Source organism: Antechinus flavipes, chromosome 2, assembly GCF_016432865.1.
Source record: "Antechinus flavipes isolate AdamAnt ecotype Samford, QLD, Australia chromosome 2, AdamAnt_v2, whole genome shotgun sequence".
Lineage (NCBI taxonomy): Eukaryota > Metazoa > Chordata > Mammalia > Dasyuromorphia > Dasyuridae > Antechinus > Antechinus flavipes.
This window is the reverse complement of record NC_067399.1, coordinates 519,258,595-519,284,543: the sequence shown is the minus strand read 5'-3', so window position 1 is coordinate 519,284,543 and position 25,949 is coordinate 519,258,595. Positions and strand designations below refer to the sequence as shown.

The window sequence follows — 25,949 nt, the reverse complement described above, 5'->3', positions numbered from 1 at the left end:
ATGTCAACCTCACCTGGGATAAGGACACTAGAAACTTTTTAGCGTCCTTACTCCCATATTCTCCTTCATCTTTGAAGGAAGAAGCAACGCTGTGAACATCCAATGAAGGAACCACAAGAGAAAAGGGCTACCGCGAAAACTTCAGGTTCGGTTACTAGAGGGAGGTCTGTTCTAAGGATTATAGCTTAGCAGAGAGCAGGTCTGATTCAGTTAAAATGGCAGCAGGTGAAGGAATGGCAACACACTGGATTCAGAATCAGGAAACCTAATTGAAATTCTGAATCTGCCACTTAGTCGTTGTGTGAACTGCAGTAAGCTCTCCCATCCTCTGAATTTATTTTCTTATGTATAAAATGGGAAAGGATATGGAGGTGAAATTAGATTATCTCTAAGGTTTATTTTACCCCTAAGCTCTGATAAATGCCAATGAATTCAGATGTTATGATTAATGGCTTTGGGGAGTTAGTTTTCTGTGGTACCTATTTGATGCCATTTTTACTGAAAGCTTTGAGCTTCCTAAAAGCATCAACAGATGCTTCCAAGGGATTGGCTCATTACTGAAGGCTGTGTTCAATGAAAACTTTAACAATGTTTTACTATGCTGACCTTTGGAAAAGATAACTCAAATTGATGCTGGACTTAAAACTTTGGAATTTCAAAAACTTTTTTGTAGTGGTTCTAATGTTGCCTCTGTTGCTCACTATGTAAGCTCTGTGAGGGCAAAAAACTATCTTTGTATTGACAATACCTAGAACAGTGACTGGCACACAATAGGCACTTAATAAATGCTTATGATTAACTATACCTCAGTTTACTCATCTGTAAAATGGATCGAATGAAGTAGATGATTGTTTTGGCTTTGGCTTCCTCTCTATCACTATGATTCTATGATCTCTTAGTCTTCCTCTTTCTCTTCTACATTGTAAGAGAATAAATGGTAAAGTGATAGGAGGTAAGAATTTGAAAGGCAGCAAAAAGAAAGATAATTTCAATTCTAAGCAAGAGATAAATTTTTGTTATGGTTATTATAGTGAGAAACTTAGGTGAAATGATGAGTATGGAAAGTAGAAAGTGATGAAGAAATTAATATAGGGAGGAATGAGACCCATAATTCACTAGATGTGATAATGTCTTAGTGCAAACTGAACACAGTTGAGAATGACTTTATTAGCTCTGACTTCTTGTTTCCTCCACAGTACCAAAAGTAGAAATTTCTGGGAGAATAAATCTTATCAGCAGGATCTCTGCCCTTTGGAATACCAAGTTGATTATATGATCCCTAAAGCTGAAGTAAAGTGGTAGGAAAAGATTTTGAAAACCATTATTGTCAAAAGAATTTGGAGACATCCACTAACAGTCACACTCAGATAGAGAAATAAACCTCACTGATTTTTGGAACACCATTGGTCCAGATGGGAGTGTTCCACAAGGAAAAAAAGTATAGTTAAAACATGAAAAAGATTAGTGCAGAAACTCATTGTGGTAGAGGGTAAAGAAGAATGGATTGGGCCAAAGAACCTGGAAGATGACAAAAGTGCTAGGTCATTCCTGAAGAAATGGAAAGTTTCTCTGTGGGACCAAAAACTAATTGAGTTCTTTGAGAAGTGAAAGTTTTTAAGGTATGCATATTGGGGAAGAGTGAATGGAAGAAAGTAGATTCCAAAATTCTTGATGAATCTTGAAAATGGGGCTTTAATAGAGGCAGAAAATATGACTCTCTCATTCATGGACCATTCCATTGCTCTCTTTTTTTCCCCTTTTTCCTTTGCTTTGAGAACTCTTCTTCCTCAGTCCCTTATCAAGACAAGTCTTTTCTCTCTATCTCTTTTCACTGCCTTTTTCTCTCTGTCAAGCTTTACTTATTTCCCTTCCTAACATTTTCCAAACTTTCACTCCACTACTTTTTTGCACTACCTTTTGTTTTCCTAATTCTTTTCACTCACCCTCATCCTATCAAAGATTCTCCCTCTCCTCTTTTTCCCTTTCATTAATTTGCTTACATAGGACTGCCAGTCAACATGAATTAATGAAAACACCAATCAAATTGTTTCCAGAAAAGTGTTTTGAAAATTATTTTCAAATACTAATGGGACAGAATTTGATAGGAGAATTGGCAGGGGAAGGGAGAGAACTGGATTATTTATAAAGAGAATCTTGTAAGATCTTAAAAAATGAATAGCACCAACATTTGATTAGTGCATGTATAGATTATTTTTGAAGCATTTATTAAAGTTTTTCATATTTCAATGGGCAATAATAATTATTCAATAATTCCTTGTTAAGATGATCAATTTTCTTAGAGAAGTCCACTTTATTTGAAACAAGTAAAATCCTCTTCTAAGTGTATTGTATAACAGTGGTTTCTGTGTCTCTCTGGAATAAAAATAAAGTATTCTTTTTTTTTCCTGCCTAATATGCAGAAAGAAACTATGGAGTTTTGTAGTATTTGCATTGTATTTCAGGAAGGAGGGAGAAGTGAGCCAAAATTTATATGTTTCTTAATTTATAATTATTTTATATCTCTATAGTCCATGACAAACATATGTCCCTAAATAAAACACAAAAAATGCAAGGCATTATAGTTGGGAAAGTGGATTACTTCTTCCTACCTGCAGTTCAATTTTTTTTTACTAATTCAATAGAGACTGGACTGGGGTAGAGTGCCTATAATTTCTTGGTCTTAACATATATCTACATACATACATATATGTGTGTGTATGCATAAATATATGCTTACCTGTAATTTTTTTGAGGGTGGGCAGAGTGGAAAGAAGAAAAAAATAAAATAAAAAGTACACAGCAGAGAACCAAAAAACTACAAGGAAGCAAAGAAAATATATATAATACTCAATATACTGTCTTCTATTATTATATAAGTTTTCTTGAAGTAGAAATTTATTATTACATATTTTGAATCCTCCCTGATGTTCTGTTGAGCACATGATTTTTTCCTGCTTTATTTTGTTTTTTCATATTTTGCACTTAATTTTTAAATATTAAAAAAAGTAAATCAATTCAAAGAGAAATAAGAAAATTAAAAGAAAAAATTCACAATTAGGATTGAAATAAAAACTTCCAAATAATAAATCATTGAAACAAAAATATAGATAGTAGTTTAAAACACATATTAAAATGAATGGAATGAACTATCCTATAAAACAAAAGAGGATAACAAAGTTGATTAGAAAGCTGAATACATAAATGCATGTGTATAATATTGAATTTAAGATGGGAAGAAGTAATCCACTTTCACAACTATAATTCTTTGCTTTTTTGGTACCATCCACATACATATATCTATATACAGAAATACATACACCTACATACATATATACATAAACACATACATAGACAAGCATCTAAAGTAGTATTACTATGGCTGACAGAAAATGTATAATTTCTCTCTTGAGTGAATCTTTGTTTGAATTTGTCTGAGATCATTTATTACGACCCCTATTTTTTCCTAATAAATTCTATTCCTGATCATTGTTATTGTGTTTGTGTATATCTCTTTTATTTCCTATCTCTGCCAAATCTTCTACTTCTCTACTTTCCTTGCTATTATTTAATCTCCCCATGAATTCCTCCCTTATCTTGTCTTCCTAACTTTTCCCTCCCTCTTCATCCCATTCCCATCAATTTATATTTCTTGTCCCACACCCTTCTATATCCCATCTCATCCTGTTCCCTCCCCTCTTCGCAAATTTTATATATATAGTGTGTGTGCATATTTCTCTATTTGACTCATTCCTGATATGAATAGATTTTCAGAACTACCAACCCTTCTTCCCCATCTAATTCCTCTTTATATTCTATAGGTCCTTGCTCTCATACCTCATTTATATATAGCATAATTACTATTTTTGCTTTTGTTTGCTTTTTAGAATCACAACATACTCATTTCTGCCACAATCTTTCTTTTTGACTACCCAAGTACTAGTGTCAATATTAGCCATATAGTTTACCTTTCCACACAAAAAACATAAAAGTTTGTCCTTATTGAGGTCCCTTGAATTTAGTCTTTGATGTTTGCTCTTATATGGTACATTTTCTATTGAGTTCAGATTTGTTTGAGACAAAACCCTGAAAATATGAGAATTCATTGATTATCCATTTTCTTTATTCAATATTACACTTAATTTTGCTGAATATAATATTTTTCAGTCACAATCCTTGTTATTTGTGGAAAAATGTATTCCAGGAACTGTGACTTTTTATTGTAACTGCTAATCTTGTAGAATACTAATTGTATGTAGCTCCAGCATAACTGATTTTTTTTTTTTATCTTGTAAAATTTTCTCTTTGATCTGGGGGTTTCAAAATTTAGCAATAATATTTCTCTTTGTTTCCCCCTATAGGATCAATGTTGTTGTTTTTTTTTTTTTCCTATTACTACTTTCCCCTCTTTTTCTGTCACTTCTGGACAATTTTATTTGATTATTATATTATTGTGTCAAGGTTCTTTTTTTTGGTTATAGCTATAAGGTAATCAAATTGTTATGTTTTCTCCAGAATCTGCTATTATGTTTCAACCTCTCCTATTTTTTCATTCTATATATTTTATTTTGTTTTTTCTCAGTCTCTAATAGCTTCACTACCTTACCCTTGCCAAATTCTAATTTTCTTTTTTACTTAATATTTATATTGTCCCCAGTTACATATGATTTTTACATACAAAGTTCATAAAATTTTGAGTTCCAGATTCTCTCCTTTTCTCCTCATCTTTAAAAAGGCACATGTGAAGTTATGGAAAATATTTCTATAAGTCATGTTGTAAAAGAAAACAAAGATCTCTCCTCACCCCCCTTCCACCAAAAGAAAAATAAAGTAAAAAAGAGTATGCTTCAATCTTTATTCAGACAAAATCAGGTTTTTTTCTTCTGGGTAAGGATATATGGATAACATTTTTCATAAGTCCTTCAGGTTAGTCATACATCATTGTATTGCTGAGAATAGCAAATTCATTCACAACTGATTATTCCACAACATTATTATTACTTTGTAAATGGTATGTTCCACTTTGCTTGAGTTAATGGAGGATTTCCCAGGTTTTTCTGAGAGCATTGTGCTCATCACTTCCCAAAGAACCATAATATTACATCAAAATCACATACCACAATTTAACCATTCACAACTGATGAGCATTCCCTCAATTTCCAACTTTTTGCCCTTATGTTTCTCCTGAATCCTGTATTTGAAAATCAAATTATGTATTCAACTATGGTCTTTTCATCATGAATGCTCGAAAGTCTTCTATTTCATGGACATTTCCCCTGAAGAATTATACTCAGTTTTGCTGGGTAAGTGATTCTTAGTTGTAATTCTATCTCCATTGCTCTCCAAAATATCATATTCCAAGCCTTCAGATTCTTTAATGTAGAAGCTGCTAAATCTTGGGTTATGCTTACTGTGGCTCAACTCTACTTGAATTGTTTGTTTCTGGATGCTTGCAATATTTTCTCCTTGACCTGGGAGTTCTAGAATTTGACTATAATCCCAGCAGTTTTGAGCTTGAGATATCTTTTAGGAAGTGATTGGTGGATTTTTTTCAATTTCCATTTTATCCTCTCATTCTAGAATATCAGGACAATTTTTCTTGATAATTTCTTGAAAGATGAATGCATAATTTCTTGAAAGATGAATGCCTATCTAGGTTCTTTATTTGATCATGGTTTTCAGGTAGATCAATTGTGTCTATTTTTCAGATCAGTTATTGAGTTTTTTTTTTCATTCTTTTGGTTCTATTTTTTATTGTATCTTGACATCTCATTAAGTCATTGGTTTCCATTTGTTCAATTCTAATTTTTAAGGAATTATTTTCCTCAGTGAGCTTTTGTATCTCCTTTCCCATTTGGCCAATTTTGCTTTTTAAGGCAGTTTTCTCATCTTTTTTATATTTCCTTTAACATCACTAATTTCTCTTCCCATTTTTTCCTCTCTCCCTCTAATTTGATTTTCAAAATCCCTTTTTCAAAACCAATCTTCAATGACCTGAGACCAATTCTTATTCTTCATGGAGGCTTTGAATATAGAGTTTTGACTTTTTGTCTTATTCTGAGTGTTTTGATCTTCCTTGTCACCATAGTAACTTTCTATGATCCTTTTTCTGTTGTTTACTCATTTTACCAGCCTATTACTTGCTTTTAACTCTTTGCTAAAATAGGACTCTGTTTCCAGGGTGGAAGGTGTACTATCCCAAACTTTAGGGGTTTTGTGCAGCAGTTTTCAGAGATCCTTATAGGGATCTGACTATTCTTTTCTATTCTAGAATTGTAAGGAAGGTCCCTGCTCTACTGTGGCTGTAAGTGCTAGTGTGCTAAAATAACACAAACCTTCCTCAGTGCTAGTAAAGAGATCTCCTGCAGGCTGAAGGCCCCAGAAGCTGTTACATCCACCCACTCGTGGTTTGCTAGTTTCCCAAGGCATTCTCTCCCTAGCTTAGACAAACCTTTCTGGCTGACTTTCCAAGTCATATTTGGTGTCTCTGGGATGAGAGGTCTGGAAACCACCGGTGGTGTTGCAGATTCAGAGTCCCCCAAGACCCATTCCTGCTTTGCTGGGCTGGGGTGGTCTGTTCCAGAACTGTGGACTTTCTTGCTGACCTTCTATGTTATCTTTGGCTGGAAAATTATTCCATTCTGTCTTTTTTTTTTTTATTATGACCCTCTAAAATTTATTTAGAGTCATTATTTAAAGGATTTGGAGTGGTTGGGGTACAGCATGAACAGTCTCTGCCCTTCCTTCATCATCTTGGCTCTGCCTCTCTCAATTCTAATCATTTTCTTTTATAAGACTCTGCATTGCCTATTCTAGTTAATTGGCTTTCATTTCATAATCTTGTTTTCCATGGATGTTTTTTTGTTTCTGTTTTTCCTCAATATCTTTCATTTGATTTTCTGAGTTCTTCTATAAATTCTTTTTGGGTATGTAATGTTACCCTTTAGAGTAGGAGAGGCTTTTTTTTTTCTTCAGTGTCCTCCTCTGTAGATGAATTCCAGTCTTCCCTATTACCATAGTAACTTTTTTTTTTGTTTGGTTTTTTTCTCCTTTGCTTGTTCAATTATCATTATTTTTAAATAAATTAACAATTTAATCATCTAATCCTGGGACTTAGGGGATGGCTTTACTTCAGTTCTTCCCTATGGCCTGAAACCCCAAACCAAGAAGTCCCCCTCCTATAAGTTCCTATACCATTTCTGGTGCACTCAACTAGATGTACTGGTTCTTTCTCTCCAGTCTCTGCAGCACAGCTGGGCCTGGTATCCCTCATCAGCAAAGGTTCCCTCGGTCTTCCTGGACTCAGACCCTCTAATACCCCATGCTCTCCTAGAAGTAAAAGCTCCTGTGCTTAGGGCTGAATCTACCTATAACCCAACCAGCTCCAGAGCATTCAGCTTGCTATTTCAATTAAGCTAGCTTGGAGGTGTTCACATTTCCCACTCAGGTCAGTCTTCTGAGTCATCTCAGAAGGACCCCAGTTCTGCCCCAGTCTTACTTGAGGGGCAATTTTGTTTTGCTTGTGGGGTAAATCTGGAGAGTTTGGAAATTACTGATTTGCTGCACCATCTTCCCAGAATCCTCTTCCAACGGATTTGTTTTTTTACTGAGTTTTGTGTTATTTTTCTAATAGCACATTTCTTAATGTGTTGTGATATTTATTTGTTTTGTACTTATTTTCCTTTTTTAAAAAAATTTCTTTGTTTTTATTTTTCAGAATTTAACCAATAACCACTAAGTATTATTAAGCTTCTAATTGTGTGTTAGCCACTGTGACAAATTAAGATTAAAAGGGAAGAGAGGTTAAATCTCTCAAGGAGTTGACAAGCTTTTTTAAATTGGATTTCTTGTTCCTTCCCTTCTAATAAGTTACCATTTGAGATATCAATTCTTTTTGGCCTTCAGTCACTGACTTAGCCCAGACCAGGGCTTGGTTATTTCAGAGCCCTCTTTTAAGCTGAGAAATGGAAATATTTGTTCAGATCCTTCTTTTGTGGATCTCTCAAGGAATAACAGAACCTTAATTTGTTTGCTCTTTTCCCCTGACACAGAACATCTTTTCTGCATTGATAGGTTTCTTTCCATATTTTTCACAATCCTTTTCACCTTATTAAGGAATGGTGTGAGAGGCTATATTGTCATTGTCAAAAGGAAGCATTAAAAATTATGCCAAGTTAAAATTCAAAATAAAAGTTTTATGTGATGAGTTATACAAAATATGACATAGGTTGGACTGTAGTCCATAGTGAGGGTTAATAGTTTCAAGATACAATTTCAGCAACTTTTACATTGATTTGAAATTGTTCCCATCATCTTCTATTCTTGGTGAGATAACAATTAGCATATACCAGTACATATTACATGTTAACTGAAGGAGGTAGGATTTGAGAGCCATGTACTATACTATCTTCCATTATATATTTTCCAAGTCTTTTTCATATTTTTCTTTAGAAAATTGTTCATATCCTTTTATATGACTTATATTATCTTATTACTTTGGATAACATAATTTTTAGGAGATGCAAATTATTTTGTCATATATATGCCATGTCATATATATGTCAAATAAGAGCTTCTCTTTTTAATTAGTTACATAAATTTTACACAGGCAGTCTCAGAACTAGAACAAGCTTCAAAGGAACTACAAAAAGAAAAAGACAAAATCTCATGGTTCTGATGGATTTAATTCTATTTAACTTTTTATGGAAAAATTTACAAAATACAACAAAAATTGTTCTTTAAAATTGATACAAGTCTTCTGCCAGTTTACCTTGTGAGATAAATGTAGTCTTAAAATTGACACCAGGAAAGAATAAAGCCACTAGATAACTATAGATCAATATTCTTTAAAATACTGATTCAGAGTTGTAAAATACTAGATAAGAGAGACTAAAAAAGTCCCCAAATCATTCATTAATAATCAAGTTTTTACTAGATGGCTCAGCCTTAGGAAAATAATCCACATAATTACTCTGATTAAAACCAGAAAGATCCAAAAATATCTGATTATCTTAGTAGATATATAAAAAAACTTTGATAAAGAACAATATTAAATTATGCTAAAAGTTTAAAAATTGTAAACATGGATCTTTTAATATGAAAAGCCTCTAAATTCAAAATCAAATATCATATGCAATAGTCACACACTAAAACTTTATCAAGTAAAAATGGGAGTGAAACAAGGATGTCTACTCTCACTATTATTTAAGATAATCTGTAGATATTAGCAATAGCAATAAGACACAAGAAAGAAATGTATAAAGATAAGCAAAAACAGAAATAAAACTAACCCTATTTATTGATGATATAATAGTGTATTTGGAAAATCCTAGGGAGCATCAAAGTTACTGATAACTAATGGCTTCAGCAAAATTGCAGACTACAAAATAAACCTTCACAACATTTCTATATAATCATATAATTTAACAAAATACAAAAAGTAAATAAAAAGCAAATTCCATTCAAAATATAAAATACATTAGATCAATCTACTGAAGCACAGAAAATGACAGTTAATTAAAAATTGGGAAGCATGGAAGGAAATGTTGTGAACTGATGCAAAGTATAACAATGTATATGAAAAGAATAAAAACATGATATGATAAACATTAAGTACCCACTATATGCAGACACATTATTTTATGTGCTGGGGATATAAATAAGAAAAGAAAAAATAGTTCCGTCCTCTAGGAGTTTACAATTTCAGAGGGGAAGATTATAGACAAAAGGAAGCTAAAAAAAGGTGGCTGTGGGAAGAGTAGTACCACAGAGTATCTAACTCAGGGGCCTGTTGCCAAGGGGGAGTTGAAACCAAGCAGACCTGATGAGAAAAAAGAGAGATGGCTGCGATTTTGAATTTTCTATAAAGCAAGGATGGAGTTTTTATTTTTACACTAACCCTGCAGTTTTTCAATTAAAGAAGCAGAAGCACCTAAGGTACTGATTAGGTGTAAGCAATCTCCGTGCCGATAAATTTTCAGGTGGTAAATTTATCATGACTTGAGCATAATGAAGATGGTGAAACTGAAACCAAGCAGAGAATTTGGTGGCAAAGAGATAGCTGGGATTTTTAAGCCTTCTATAATGGGAGGCAAGAGGAAGCTTCAAATAACTAGGTGGTGCAGTGAATAGAGCACTGGACTGGGTTAAATCCAGCCACTTAAGGGACCCTAGGCAAGTCACTTAATACAGTTTGCCTCAGTTTCCTAATCTGTAAAATGAACTGAAGAAGGAAATGGCATACTAGTCTAGTATCATTGCCATGAAGTTCTGGATGGGACTAAAATATGCCCACAGAATAAAATGGGAAGAGAAATTTCCTAAAAAAAGGAACATTGCAAAATTATAGAGAAGTACAGTTTGAGAGATGAGATATAAGAAATTCCTACACTACCCCTTTGCAGAGGCGAGAGGGTTACACATAGCATATATTTTCAGGTTTTTTCAAAGTTTTGTTTAGTTACACTGATTCTCCTATTTTTTTTTTTTTGTCTTTAAAAGTTTTAATTATTTGAGACAGCCCTCTAAAAGAGTAGAGGAAGAGATATTGAAGAAAACTATGATATTTTTTAAAAGACCAATACAAACGTATTCAAAATATTTTTAAAATTATATTGGTAGCCATTTTAAAATTTTATACAATTGAAAACATGGGAAAGCATTGTACTCACTCATACCCAAGACTACAGAGTTTGACAAAAGAGGAGGCTCAACAATATCAAATTCATCATCTTTGCTTAATAAATGCTTCTTGATTTGACTCTCTTTGGGCTGGCTTAAAAATATTTCCCTAATTGTAGCTGTGAAATAACTGGCTGTCCCTTCTTATCCAAATTTTTTTTTAATGATGTGACCCTTTACCCTGAGATCACTTAATAAATTCATTGTATTTTATTGGTTTCCAGGAATCTCAGAAGCAGAACAGCCTTCACCCCAACCTGGACCATCAGCATCAAGAAGCCTAGCCCCAACCCCTGCCTTTAATGAGGAAGAAGTGGAAAAAAGAGAGGATTCTTCCTCATCTTCTCCCTATTTTGTGTATGAGAAGCCACATACTACCTCCACTCGTAAAGTCAACTCGGCAGAAGACTCTTGTTACAGTTGTGCTTATTATGCCCGAGTTAGGACTGTAAAAGGGGTAGCTGTTAAATGGCACACCTCAGCTGGGTTCCGGGCCGTGGGCAAAAAGCCCCGGATGTATGAAGCAGAGGTGTCAGGGGAAACCACAATTGGGTCTCCTCCCACCAGTAGTGTTACCACAATGCGCCAGGATATTGAAACTCACTCTTCCGTGGAAGATCCTTGTGAGATCAAAATGGAAGAAATAACTTTCCAGGTCTCCCAAAATGTGGAGGAAGAGCCTTTTGAAGACCCTAGTGAGGATGAAAAACCTGGGCCCTCTCATAGGGAAGAGGAGGAGAGACCAAGGGTGGCCACCCCAGACTGGCTGGTCACTACCGACAAAGGCTTCCGCTGCCTGGCCTGCTGCCGGGTATTTCTGACCCTGGAGGCCCTCATGGAGCATGCCCGTTACGGGGTAAAGGAGGGTTTCAGCTGCAGAGTCTTTAACGAGGCCATGCTGGAAATGAGATGTAATCAGGAGAAAAAGCGTGAGATTCGCTGGCGGCAAGCCGAAGTCCGGCGGCATCAGCTGGAGACCTGGCAACGTCACGTGCACAACTGGCGGCACGGCTTGGAGGCTGGGCATCATCAGGAGACCCCATTTAATCAAGCACAGGTCCGGCGGCGTCACCTCGAGACCTGGCATCGACAAGCGCAGGCCCGACGGCGACGAATACAGACCCATTTTAATCAGCTTCGAGGGGAGCATCGCCACCAGGAATCCCAGCATCAGCAAGAGACTCAGTTTAATCAGCTTCGAGCTCAGTATCGTCAACAAGAATCCCAGCATCATCAAGGGCAAAACCGACATCGCCTGGAGGTCTTACATCATCGCCGAGAAAGTCAGATTCAGCAAGGCCTCAACAGGTGCCATCAACTAGACACGTGGAACAACCAGACCCAGGCCTGGCGCCACAGACTGGAGGCCGTGCATCGTCACCGAGAGAGCCAACTGCAGCAAGCCGAGGCTCGTCATCATCGCCTGGAAACGTGGTGCCATCAGGCTCGGGCCCGGCGTCTGAGGCTGGAGGCCCAGCGTCACCAGCGAGAAGCGCGCCACCTAGCCGAGGCCCAGCACCGCCACCGAGAGACCCCGCACCATCGGGCCCGAACTGGCTACCATCAGCTGGAGACCGTCCACCATCAGCAGGAGGGGCAGCTGAACCCAGAGCAGGCCCAGTATTGTCAGTTTGAGACGGTGCATCACCAACGAGAGGCCCAGCTTTATCCGAGTGGTGTCTGGCATCATCAGCTTGAACTCCGGCGTCCACATCAGACTCAAGCTCAGCGCCACAGACTAGAGACTATGCGGGACCAGCGAGAAGCCCAACTCCATCAAGCTGCAGAGGAACAGCACCGGGCGAGGGAAACCCATCGCCACCAAGCTAGGGCGCAGCACCGTAGAACTGTGATACGGCATCATCAAGCCCACGCCCAGCGTCGCTGACCAGAAGCCAGGAGCGCCTTCAGAGAGCCTGCTGTCTAATCCCTAGCCCAGAGGGGCCAGGGCACCAGCAAGGACCCGTGCAGGATCACTCCCCAAAGGGGAGCAAGTCTGGATGTTGAGAAGCCCCAGCGAGCCCAAGGAGAGATTCAACTCTTTCAGGATCACAGCTATCCCTAATCATCCATCTCCCCAACTTTAACATCTACCAAAGGTGATGAGATGCAACTGGACTCAGTAGCTGCTGTGACATGAAGGATGAAGAAGATGACAACACAAGTTGAGTCCAGCAGCAAGGAAGTCGGCAAGAGCTCTAAGCAATATCACTTACTAGAAGGAGTGTAGAGTGTCGTGAGGACGAGGAGACCCAGAGAGCAACCTTCAAGGGAAAAGGAATTTGTCTTTCTAGGAAAATAGGTGAGTTCAAGTCCCTTAACCACTTTTAATAGTGCTACTTTGGACAATTGAATCTAGTTCAAAAAATATTTGTTCCTTAGGATAAGCAATTTTTATTTCTTATACTTAGTCTCTCATCTCTAAAAAGGGATTGTTTTAGGTTAGAAATTATAAGTTAAGATCCACTCTAAAAGTACACACATAGATACATATGTATGTATATATTTCTGTGTGTATATTTTAATAATTTGAAAGTCTAAAGACAAATACCAAGAATCAGCAGCCTTGAATTCTAAGGCACAGAGAGAGAAGTGACCAGATAGATCCTAAAACTTTTTTTTTTTTCCTTGCCCCTCTACTATCTCAATAAACATTGCTCTGAGTCCCAGGTCTATAGGGAGAACAAGAAGTTGAACTTCTCATTTTTCCAGTCAAAGACCAATCCACAGAGCAAGACGGACGGTGGAATTAATGAAAAGGAAGTCAAAGAGGAAAAGAGGACAGGTATGGATCCTTGCAATAGGGATAAAGCAGTGTAGTAAGAATGGTTAGAGAACTGCCTTGAGATCAAGCCTGGGTTCAAATTCTGCCTCAGGAACTCAATATTATGTCACTAGTTAAGTCCTTTTACTCTTCTGGCCTCAGTTTCACCATCTCTGAAGAGGGGGTTGAATTTGATAGCCTTGTAGTAGCTCCCTTCCATGTCTAAATAATTAAATTTTATGACTTCTAGAGATAGTATGATCTATAGAGGGGAAAACTAAGATCACTGAATAGAACTGGTGGATAGGCAAGTTTCAGTTCAATGTAAGTTCCTGCTTCCTAAAATTTAATAGCAGAAGTGGAATAGAGTGCTTCTGTAGACAGTAGGATATACCTCGTTAGAGGTCTACAAGAGAAGAATGAAAGATCACTTTTCCTGGATTTGTATAGGGGGTTACTATACAGTTATATCAAGACTTTAATGGGCTCTTATGAGATTTGGTGAGTGTGCTATCCAATCCCAATGAATCTTTGCAGTTGTCTAAGTGGTACAAGTTGGAAAGAACTTTAGGAAACTAACATAGGTGATTGTACACCTTGATTATTCTGATATACAACCAATACCCAGATAAGAGAAATGTCCTTTATTGCTCAGAAATGAAAGGATAGAGGAGAGGAGGGGAGGGAAGAGGCTGTAATCAATAAGCTGTAAGTGCCTACTGTGTACCAGGCACTGTGCTAAAGCAATAAGAGGAGAAAGTAATCCCTGCCCTCAAGGAGCTTATAATCTAATAGGAAGGACAACATCTAAACATATATAAGCAAGACATACACATGAAAAATTGGTGATAATCAATAGAAGGAAGTCATTAGAATCAAGAGGGATCAGTTAAGTTTTCTTGGGGAAGATGAAATTTGAACTAGGACCAGAAAGAAGCCAGGAACTCAGGAAGTAGAGATGACAAGGGAGAGCATTCTGTGTATGAGAACAGCCAATGAAAATGCTCAGAATTTGGGGATGGAGTATTTTCATCAAAATCAACTTTGACGTCTCTCTCACTCCCTAAACCAAACAGTTTCCAAGGTCTGTTTAATCTTTTTTCATACTGTCTCATATGCTACCCTTCCTTGACAATTCCAAAGACAGGGCTTCAGATCAGGATCTTATTACAAAAATCTCAAACTATTATCCTCCTCATTTTTATTGGTGATGGTGGTGATGATGATGATGCTTGCAGTTTTTTCTTATTTCCTCAGTTACACATGGAAACATTTTTTGGTTACACATGTACATGTATATATATATATATATATATATATATATATATATATATATATATATCTGTATATATATATATACACACACATATATATATTATATATATATATTCCTTTATGAATCATGTTGAGAAAAATCAGAACAAAAGGAAAAATCACAAAAAGAAAAAGAAAGTGAATATAACATATGTTGATTTATTTTCAGTCGCCATAGTTCTCTCTCTGGATGCAGAAGGTGTTTTCCATCCAAAATTTATTGGAATTGGCTTGAATCACTGAACATCTAAAACCAAGTCAGTCATAGTTCATCATACAATCTTGATGTTACTGAGAACAATGTTTTCCTAGTTCTGCTTATTTTACTTAGCATCAGTTCATATAAATCTTTCCAGGCCATTTTAAAATCAGCCTGTTCATCACTTCTTATAAAACAATAATATTACATTATTTTCATATACCATAACTTATTCAGCCATTCCCCAATTGATGGACATCTACTAATTTTCCAATTCTTTACTACTAAAATATATATATATTTGCCCATGTGGGATCTTGGGATATAGACCCAGGAGTGGGTACTGCTGGATCAAAGTATATGCAAAGTTTATGGTCATTTGGGCATAGTTCCAAGTTACTCTCCAGAATAGCTTAATCAATTCACAACTCCTTCAACAATGCATTAGTGTCCCAGTTTTCCCATATCCCCTCCCAACATTTATCATTATCTTTTCCTGTCATTTAGCCAATTTGAGAGGTGTGAGATAGTACCTCAGTTATTTTAAATTGCATTTCTATAATCACTAGTGACTTAGATTATTTTTATATGAATATAGATGGATTTAATTTATCTAAAAATTCTGTTCATATCCTTTGACCATTTATCAATTGGGGATTGATTTATATTCTTATAAATTAGATTCAGTTCTTTATGTATTGTAGAAATGAGGCCTTTATCAGAAACACTGATTGTAAAAAATTTTTTTCCCAGTTTTCTACTTCCTTTTTAATTCTTCCCTCCTTCAAAAATCTAATAGGTAAATTATACCTTGCTCTCCTAATTTACTTATAGTATCACCCTTTATGCCTAAATTATGTACTAATTTTTGTTATGGGCCAGAACTTGAAACAAGGTGCTAGGTCACTGGAATTGATAGAAACAATGCTTATGTACTTGGTTCACACCTTTGTAGTTCACACCTTTGGGAGAGTTCACATATTAGAGTTCACACTTTTCACATCTTTAGAATTCACACCTTTAAGAGATCATATATAAGGAGCTCCCATAAGTCAACTAGGGACTTTGGGAGATTCAGAGCCAGGATTCAGTTGGGAGATTCACAAGTCGCGAAGATGTCACAAATCCAGGAGATCCATGAGTTAGGGAGATTCACAAGTCAGAAATCCACAAGCCCACTCTCTGGGAGGCAGAGTCAGATTCATTCCATATTCCACCTTTCTGCTGGCTGGAGGCTTTGGATTCAGAAGAAGAGAGGCTGAAGCTGAAAGAGGCAAAGGACTAGCAACAGGAGCTCTTGGAACCAAGGAGACAGACAGGCCTTTAAGAAAGCTAACCAGGCTATTTTGAAAGAGACAATAAAGAATCTGAATTTTTAGCTCCTGGCTGAATTTGAGAGAAGAGAACATTACAAATTTTGACCTTATTTTAATATGAGGTATAAGATGTAGGTTTATGCCAAGTTTCTGACATATTCCAGTTTTCCCAGCAAATTTTGTGAAATAATTCTTATCAAAGAAGCTGGAGTTTTGGGATTTATCAAATACTATAGATTACTATAGTCATTGATTATTATATCATGTGTATCTAACCTATTGCACTAATACATCATTCATTTCTTAGCCAGTTTTAGGTACTGCTATTCATCATCCTTTGTGTTTTTTTCTCATTTATTCCCTTGGTACTCTTGACATTTTCTTTCAGATAATTTTATTATGTTTTCCTAGCTTTATAAAATACTTTTTTTTTTTGGCAGTTTGATTGGTATGGTATAAGTAGACTAATGTAGGTATAATTGTCATTTTTATTAAATTAGTTTGGCCTACCCTTGAGCATTTCCAATTACTTAGTTTTGACTTTGTGTAAAAAGAATTTTGTAATTGTGTTCATATAATTTCTGGGTTTTTCTTGGCAGGGAGATGCCCAAGTATTTTGACTACAGTTATTTTAAATGGGATTTCTCTTCATATCTTGCGGCTGATCTTTGTAGGTAACAATAGAAATGCCAGTAATTTGTGTGAGTTTATTGTATGTTCTGCAACTTTGCTAAAACTGTTGGGTCAAGTGATTTTTGGATGATTCTCTAGGATTCACTTTAAGTATACCATCATATCATCTGCAAAGAATGATAGTTTTATCTCCTCATTGCCAATTCTAATTCCTTTAATTTCTTTTTCTTATTGCTAAAGTCAACATTTCTAGTACAAGAATGAATAATAGTGGGGATAATGGGCATCCTTGTTTTACCCCTGATGTTATTGGAAATGTATCTAGCTTCTCCCCATTACAAAAAATGCTATTTATCATGTTAAGAAAAACTCCATTTATTCCTATGAGTGCTATATTTTGTTAAAAAAATTTTCTGCATCTATTGCTTATATTGAGATTAAGAGATGATTTTTGCTAGTTTTGTTATTGATATGATCAATTATGCCAGTAGTTTTTTAATATTGAACCAGCCCTGCATTCCTGGTATAAATCCCACTTGGTCATAGTATATTATCTTGCTGATAAGTGTAATCTCTTTGCTGATATTTTTTTGAAAATTTTTGCATTAATATTTATTAGAGAGATCTGTAATTTTCTTTCTCTGTTTTAGCTCTTCCTAGTTTAGGTATCAGCATCATATTTGTTTTTTTTTTTTTAATTTTTATTTAATAATTATTTTATATTGACACTCGTTTCTGTTCCAATTTTTTTTCCCTCCCTCCCTCCACCCCCTCCCCTAGATGGCAAGCAGTCCTTTATATGTTGGATATGTTGCAGTATATCCTAGATACAATATATGTTTGCAGAACCGAACAGTTCTCTTGTTGCATAGGGAGAATTGGATTCAGAAGGTATAAATAACCCGGGAAGAAAAACAAAAATGCAGATAGTTCACATTCGTTTCCCAGTGTTCTTTCTTTGGGTGTAGCTGCTTTTGTCCGTCATTTATCAATTGAAACTCAGATCTCTTTGTCAAAGAAATCCCCTTCCATCAAAATATGTCCTCATACAATATCGTTGTCGAAGTGTATAATGATCTCCTGGTTCTGCTCATTTCACTTAGCATCAGTTCATGTAAGTCTCGCCAGTCCTCTCTGTATTCATCCTGCTGGTCATTTCTTACAGAACAATAATATTCCATAACATTCATATACCATAATTTACCCAGCCATTCTCCAATTGATGGGCATCCATTCATTTTCCAGTTTCTAGCCACTACAAACAGGGCTGCTACAAACATTTTGGCACATACAGGTCCCTTTCCCTTCTTTAGTATTTCTTTGGGATATAAGCCCAATAGAAACACTGCTGGATCAAAGGGTATGCACAATTTGATAATTTTTTGGGCATAATTCCAGATTGCTCTCCAGAATGGTTGGATTCGTTCACAACTCCACCAACAATGCAATAGTGTCCCAATTTTCCCGCATCCCCTCCAACATTCATCATTATTTTTTCCTGTCATCTTAGCCAATCTGACAGGTGTGTAGTGGTATCTCAGAGTTGTCTTAATTTGCATTTCTCTGATCAATAATGATTTGGAACACTCTTTCATATGAGTGGTAACATCATATTTGTTAAAAGAATTTGGCAGAACTCTTGCTTATTTTTCCAAATAGTTTACATAATATTGGAATTAATTGTTCTTTAACTGTTAGGTAGATCTAATTCACTTCTAAATCCATCTGGCCCTGGAAATTTTTCTTAGAGAGTTCATTGATGGCTTGTTCAATTTCTTTTTTTCTAAAATAAGGTTATTTAAGTAATTTGTTTTCCCCTCTGTTAATTTGGGTAACATATTTCTGTAAATATTCATCCATTTCAATTAGATGGTCAGATTTGTTGGCATATAGTTGGATAAAATGGCTCCATATTGCTGCTTTAATTTTCTCTTAATTGGTGGGCAAGGTCAACTTTTTCATTTTTGATAATGGTAATTTGATTTTTTCTTTCCTTTTTTGAATCAAATTAACTAAAGATTTATCTATTTTGTTACTGCTTTTTTTTCATAAAATCAACTCATTTTATTAATTAGCTCAACAGTTTTTTTGCTTTCAATTTTATTCAATCTCCTTTGATTTTCAGAATTTCTAATCTGGTATTTTAATGAGGGGTTAATTCATTCTTTTTCTATTTTTTTAGTTGTGCATCCAATTCATTGATCTCTTCTTTTTCTATTATATTCATGTAACTAATTTAAAGATGTAAAATTTCTCTTTAAGAACTGCCTAGAAGAAACTAGACACTGACCCACACTTAATAACCTATACTAAGATAAGATCAAAATGGATTCTTAATTTAAACATAAAAAGTGATATTATAAGCAAATTAGAAAAGCTAAGTATAGTTTACCTCTCAGATCTGTGGAGAAGGAAGGAATTTGTGGCCAAAGAAGAACAGGAGTATATTATTGACTGCAAAATGGATAATTTTTTATTATGTTAAGTTAAATAGTTTTGTGGGTTTTTTTTTTTTTTTTTTTTACAAATAGAACCAATGCAGACAAAATTAGAAGGGAAGCAATAAACTGGGGAAAAATATTTACATTCAGGAGTTCTGATAAAGGCCTCATTTCTAAAATATATAAAGAATTGACTCGAATTTATAAGAATTCAAGCCATTCTCCAATTGATAAATGGTCATAAAGTATATTAACAGGCAATTTTCAGATGGAGAAACTGAAACCATTTCTAGTCATATGAAAAGTTGCTCTAAATCATTATTGATCAGAAAAATGTGAATTAAGACAACTCTGAGGTAGCACTACACACTTCTCAGATGGGCTAAAATAATAGGAAAAGATGACAAATGTTGGAGGGGATGTGGGAAAACTGGGACACTAATACATTGTTGGTGGAGTTGTGAACTGATTTGATGATTCTGGAGAACAATTTGGAACTATGTTCAAAAAGTTATCAAACTTTTACCAGCAGTGTCTCTATTGAGCTTATATCCTAAAGAGATAAAAGAGGGAAAGGAATGTTTGCACAACATGTGCAAAAATGTTTGTGACAGCCTTTTTCATAGCGGCAAGAAACTGGAAACTGAGTGGATGTCCATCAACTGGAGAAGGGCTGAATATCATGGTATATGAATTTTATGGAATATTACTGTTCTATAAGAAAAAATCAGCAGGATGATTTCAGAGAGGCCTGGAGAGACTTGCATGACAGAAGCTAAATGAACTGAGCAGAACCAGGAGATCATTATACACAACAACAATAAGATTATACAATATTCAATTCTAATGGACATGGCTCTAGTCAACAATGAATGATTCAGGCCTGTTCCAATGGTCTTGTGATGAAGAAAGCCATCTGTACCCAGAGAGGACAGTGGGAACTGACTGTGGACCACAACATAGTATTTTCACTCTTTGTTGTTGTGTGCTTGCATTTTGTTTTCTTTTTCTTTTTTTTTTTTTTCCTTTTTGATCTGATTTTTCTTGTACATGATATTTGGGGAAATATGTATAGAGGAATTGAACATGTTTAACACATATTGGATCACTTGCCCACTGGGGAAGAAGATGAGGAGAAAGGAGGGAAAAAAATTAGAACACAACATTTTGTAAGGGTGAATGTCAAAAATTATCCATGTAGATATTTTGAAAATAAAAAGCTTTAATTAAAAATAAAATTAAAATAAGGGAAAAAAAAATAACTGCCTTGGGTGCATCCCATAGGTTTTGGTATGCTGTCTCATTATTGTTATATGTTGTCATTCTCTTGGATGAAATTATTGTTTCTATGGTTTGTTGTTTGAACAACTCATTCTTTAGAATTAAATTAATTTTCAATAAGTTTTTTAGTCAATCTTTCCCTGGCTCTTTAATGAATGTAATTTTTATTGCATTATGAGCTGAAAAAACTGTATTTACTAAATACAGTTCTGCCTTTCTGCATTTGATTGTGAGGTTTGTGTAAGTGCCATGTATTGCTAAGAAAAAGATTTTTTCCTTTCTATCCCTATTCAGTTTTCTCCAGAGGTTTATCATATCTAAGTTTCCTAAGATTCTATTAACCTTTCTAGTTTCTATCTTGTTTGTGGTTAGATTTATCTATTTCTGAGGGGGAGACTGAGGTCCCTCACTAGTATAGTTTTGCTGTCTCTTTCTTCCTATAACTGACTTCTCTAAGAATGTGGATGCTCTACCACTTGGTGCATATACATTTATTATTGATCCACTTCATTGTCCATTAACATGATATAGTTTCCTTCCATATGTTTTTTAATCAGATCTAATTTTGCTTTAGCTTTATCTGAGATTAGAATTGCTACCTATGCTATTATTATTATTATTATTATTTTTGGCTTCAGATGAAACATGAATAAATTGTGCTCCAGTCTTTTCACCCTTACTCTGTATATGTTCTTTCTGTTTCAAATGTGTTTCTTATAAGCATACTCTAGGATTCTGGTTTTTATTCCTCTTAGCCATCTGCTTCAGTTTTATGGGGGAGTTCATTCCATTCACATTTACAGTTATGATTACCAGTTATGTATCTGCCCTATTTTTTCCTCTGTATATACTTGTTCTTTCCAATCTGTCCCTCCTTAATAAGGTGTTTCTGAACCCATGCCTTCAACCTACCCTCCCTCCTATAAGTACCTACTTAATGTGATTGATGAGATGATTCTCTAGTTAAGCACATATTTAGTGTAATGGTGATATAATGGCTATAGTTGGCATGTGCTGAGTGTGCTGTAGTGAAGTAATCATACTGAAGTATTAAGGGCTGGAAGGACTCAGAAGCAACCTCTTGGCCACAGACACAGAAGACTCTCAGCCGTAGAGATGGAGAAGACTTGACCAGCCTCATGGTGGCTCTCCTGCCTTCATCACTCCTCCACTAAGACCAAGGATTCGGGCTGGTCCCTAGAGAACTAGTCTGGACATTACACCTCTTTGAGCTAAAATTGATGAGATTAAGTTTCAGACTATGCTCATTTCCCTCTCTTCTTTTTCTTGATTCTAAAAGGTCTTTTGTGCCTCTTCCTATAATTTAATTTGTCCCATTTTACCTCCTTTTCCCTCTTTTCCCAGTACCATCCTTGTCTCACCCTTTAATGTCTTTTTATTTGATATCATCACATCAGAATCACATCATATCCATACCCTTCATCCATGTAGGCCTCTTCTATTGCCCCAATAACAAATACAGTTCTCAAGATTTTACAAGCATCATTTTCTCATCTAGGAATATTAAGAGTTTAAGCTTTAAATATTTTTTTCTTTTTTTATCTTTTTACACTTCTCTTTAGTCCTATGTTTGAAGATCAAATTGTCTGTTTAGTTCTGGTTTTTTTCAATAAAAATTATTGAAAGTTCTTTACTTCATTGAAGAACCATCTCCTCCCCTGAAAGATGATGTTCAGTCTCACTGGGTAGTTAAATCTTGGTTGTAATCCAGGGTTCTTTGTCTTCCACAATATGGTATTTCAGGTCCTCTGATCCTTTATTGTAGAAGTTGTCAGATCCTGAGTAATTCTGACTGTTGCTTCTCAATACCTAAGTGGGTTGTTTTTCAATTTTGTGTACTTTTTTTCTGGCAGCTTGCAATATTTTTTCCTTGAGATTATATTCTGGAGTTTTAAATAATGTTTCTTGAGGTTTTCCTTGTGGAATCTCTTTCCAGAAGTGACTGATGGTTTCTTTCAATGACTGTTTTCCCCTCTGCTTTCTAGTATTTCAGGGCAGTTTTCTTTGATGATCTCTTGAATATTATCTAGCCTTTTTTTTTTTTTTTTTTTTTTTGGACACAGCCTTCAAGTAGACCAATAATTTTTTAATAGTCTCTCCTGGATCTATTTTCCAGGTTGGATGATTTTCCAGTGAGATATTTTATATTTTTTTCCATATTTTTCATTCTTTTTATTTGCTTGATTGGTTCTTGATGTCTCAGAGTCATTAGCTTCCATTTGTCCTACTTTAGTTTTTAATGTATGTTTTTCTTCAGCTAGCTTTGGTATCTTTTCCCATTTGATGAGTTATACTTTTCAATGTGTTATTTTCTTGATTTTTTTTTTTTTTTTTTGCATTTGGCCAATTGTATTTTTTAAGGGATTGTTTTCTAAAGTCAATGTTTGTCTATTCTTTTCCATGCTATTCTCTGCTGCACACCTCTTGTTTCTTTTCCATGCTATTGATTCTCTGCTGCACGCCTCTTGTTTCTTTACCCAATTTTTCTTCTACCTTGCTTACTTATCTTTTCAAATCTTTTATGAACGTTTCCAAGAAGCCTCTTTGGGCTTGAAATCAATTTATATCACTCTTTGAATTTCCCTCGTGGGCAATTTGTCCTCTTCTGAGTTGGTAGTTTGGTCTTCCCTGTCACCATATTAGCTTTCCATGGTTAAGGTTCTTTTCTGATTCTTGCTCATTTTCTTTCTTTTTTCTATTTTGTGACTTTTAAGATTGAGCTGTGACCCTGGGGTTCAGGAAGTGCTGTCCCAAGCTTCTTGTGAAGCCTTGTGTTTGATGTCTTACTCACAGCAGCATGTAAGCCTATCTGCGCGCACTCTCTCTCTCTCTCTCTGTCTCCTCTCTCTCTCTCTCTCTCTCTCTCTCTCTCTCTCTCTTTCTCTCTTTTTCTCTCTCTCTCTCTCCAGGAAACTGCCTGATTTCTTAAGATGGCAATTTGCTTTTTGTGCTGGCCCTGGAGGTTGCCCTTCTGGTCTGCCCTGCTACTGGACCAGGATTGAGGGTCTCATTTGCTGATCTGCTGTGATTAAGACCCACTCACTGGCTTTCCTGGACATCAACTGAGCTGGGTTGAACTCCTCTTTCATCCCAGTGAAGTCCTTCCAATCTGTCTTGAATTGATGAGTAGTTTCATGGCTTCAGACTCTATTCAGAGGCTTGATTTCATATTGTTTTTTGAGGGAAAGTGAGAAAGTTTGAGCAGCTTCTTGGCTTCCACTTTTCCATCTTGGCTCTGTTCCCAAACTGCGACTACTTGTATTTGTAGTTCCTTATTTTCAAGTAAATTTATTCTTTTGATGTTCACAATATCCTTATGAAAAAAGTATGCCATTTCTTATGATCTTTACTCAACAGATAAGGAAACCACATTGAAACATCAGTTGAATTTCTTGAGTCTTTATCTCATGTTTTGGTTTTTCATTATTTGTCACTGACTTTCTTTGATTACCGTTCCATTTATTTAATTTTTACAATGCCTTTTTCTGTTTTTCAGATGGCTCCAGGCCTATGACTTGCTGGGTAGGTCAGATGTTTCATTCTCAAGACTCCATTAGGGAAACCTACACTGGTATGTACAGATTTTCAAATCCCAGTTCCACATGAGACAGGGAAATAATGTCTGAAGGACAGTCATACTTAGGTTGTCTTTCTGGGAAGAAACTTGAAGATTTCTAACAGCAATTGTTTCCTTATTGGTGTTTCTACCTCCCAGTCGATTTTACATATAACTGCCAAAATATTCTTAAAAGATTGCTTTGTGCATATCATCCATTGTTTAAATGAATCTCCATACTGCCAAAATAGGAAAAAGCCCCACATTTTTAGGCTACTAAGTCAATTTATCTCTAAGTCTCCTAAACTCATACTTTACATGAGCTATTCTATTGCTTATGTAAGGCAATGTATATATAGTCTTACTTCCAATCTTTACTTCTTTGCTTGGACTGCTCTTATCTCTCTAGGTATATAAATGCCACTAATGCTTTAATGGAGATCCAACTCCAATTATGTATCCAGTATGATCTCTTAAGACTGTGAAGACCTATAGCAGTGGCAGCAGCAATGGTGGTGGCAACAGCAGCAGCAAGCATTTATAAAGCACTTTAAGGTTTGTAAAGATCTTTAGATATATTTTATTTTATCTTCACAAAAATCCTGGGAATTGGGTGCTATTTTTATACCCATCTAATAGAAGAGGTTTGGTGATTTGTATAAGGTCACACCATTAGGAAATGTAGGAGTTCATACTTGATCTTGTTTTCCTTATTCCAGGACCAGTATTCCATTCACTGCACCATCACTTGGATCTGTAACATTTGTTGTCTATATTAGTTGTTAAAATAAATCTTCCCTCATAAAACATCATCTTGAACACGTGTGATCTCCAATACCTGTAAAATGAGTGGATCATGTTAGTGATGTCTCTTACTCCCTACTAAATTCTAGATCCTGTGCCATATGATAACATTATACAACTTTACATCTTGTTTTTCCAATTGGACTGAAATCTCCTTGAAATCTTGTCCTACATTTCATAATATCTTGCATCTTTGAGAGCAGAATGGAGTTAGACAGAAATATAAGGGGATTTCACAAGGATTATTAAGGATTTATTAAGACATAAATACAAGACACAGGACTATTCTGAATGTGCAAATGATTGATAAGGTTTTTCTATTAACATCAAATGTCTGGAATCAGAGTAGACTAACCACTGCTGAGAAATCAGGGGACATAAGAAGAGGGCAGAGTGCTCAGAGCCCCAGAATACAGCAACATAAAGCAGAGAGTTTGTGGAGGGGCTGACTCATCATGAGTGAAGATCCTCACAAGATGAGGAATAACCTTCCTAGACGTCAGCTATGCTCCCTCCAGTTACGTTCTGACTCCTCTGTCAGAATAGATTGGAGAGTCTTCCTCAGTATCTGCCATTTCCCCTCCTCTTTCAGTGCCTTTGTATATGGTGTCTTCCTTCATTAAAATATGAGTTCCTTGTGGGCAGGAGTTATATTTGTTTGTTGTTTGGTTGTTTCAGTTGTGTTAAGCTCTTTGGGACCCCATTTGGCTTTTTCTTGGCAAAGAAAGCAGTAGCTTCTCGGGTTCATTTTACAGATGAGTAAATCGAGGCAAATAAGGTTAAATGGCTAGTGCATGGCTGAGGCCGGATTTGAGCTCAGCAAATGAGTGTATAGTACTCTATGCACTATGGCGCCATTTAACTGCCCTGTATTTAATGTATATTTGTATTCTTAAGAGTACAATATGATGTTTGCCAACAGTTGTGTTTATTGCCTCCCTAA

The 25,949-nt window shown here is 35.7% G+C and overlaps 1 protein-coding gene across 2 annotated transcripts; it reads left to right on the top strand.

The window, feature by feature from the left end:
- Positions 1 to 24,752, top strand: LOC127547114 (protein FAM170B-like). 2 transcript variants are annotated; one of them, XM_051973946.1, is made up of 4 exons: positions 1 to 145; positions 10,902 to 12,979; positions 24,143 to 24,217; positions 24,612 to 24,752. In XM_051973946.1, the coding sequence occupies exons 1-2, from the start codon at positions 103 to 105 to the stop codon at positions 12,563 to 12,565; spliced, it is 1,707 nt and encodes a 568-aa protein (XP_051829906.1). In that variant the 5' UTR covers positions 1 to 102; the 3' UTR covers positions 12,566 to 12,979; positions 24,143 to 24,217; positions 24,612 to 24,752. The 2 variants fall into 2 exon arrangements, with proteins under 2 accessions (XP_051829906.1, XP_051829905.1); XM_051973945.1 differs by having other exon boundaries at positions 24,143 to 24,752.
- Positions 24,753 to 25,949: the final 1,197 nt, after the last annotated feature.

What these genes read in the sequence shown, in the direction of transcription:
- LOC127547114 (XM_051973946.1), top strand. Translation starts at nt 103, where the DNA reads ATGAAGGAACCACAAGAGAAAAGGGCTACCGCGAAAACTTCAG. An exon ending in GGCTACCGCGAAAACTTCAG is followed by an intron (nt 146 to 10,901) that starts GTTCGGTTACTA and finishes ATTGGTTTCCAG; the next exon opens with GAATCTCAGAAGCAGAACAG.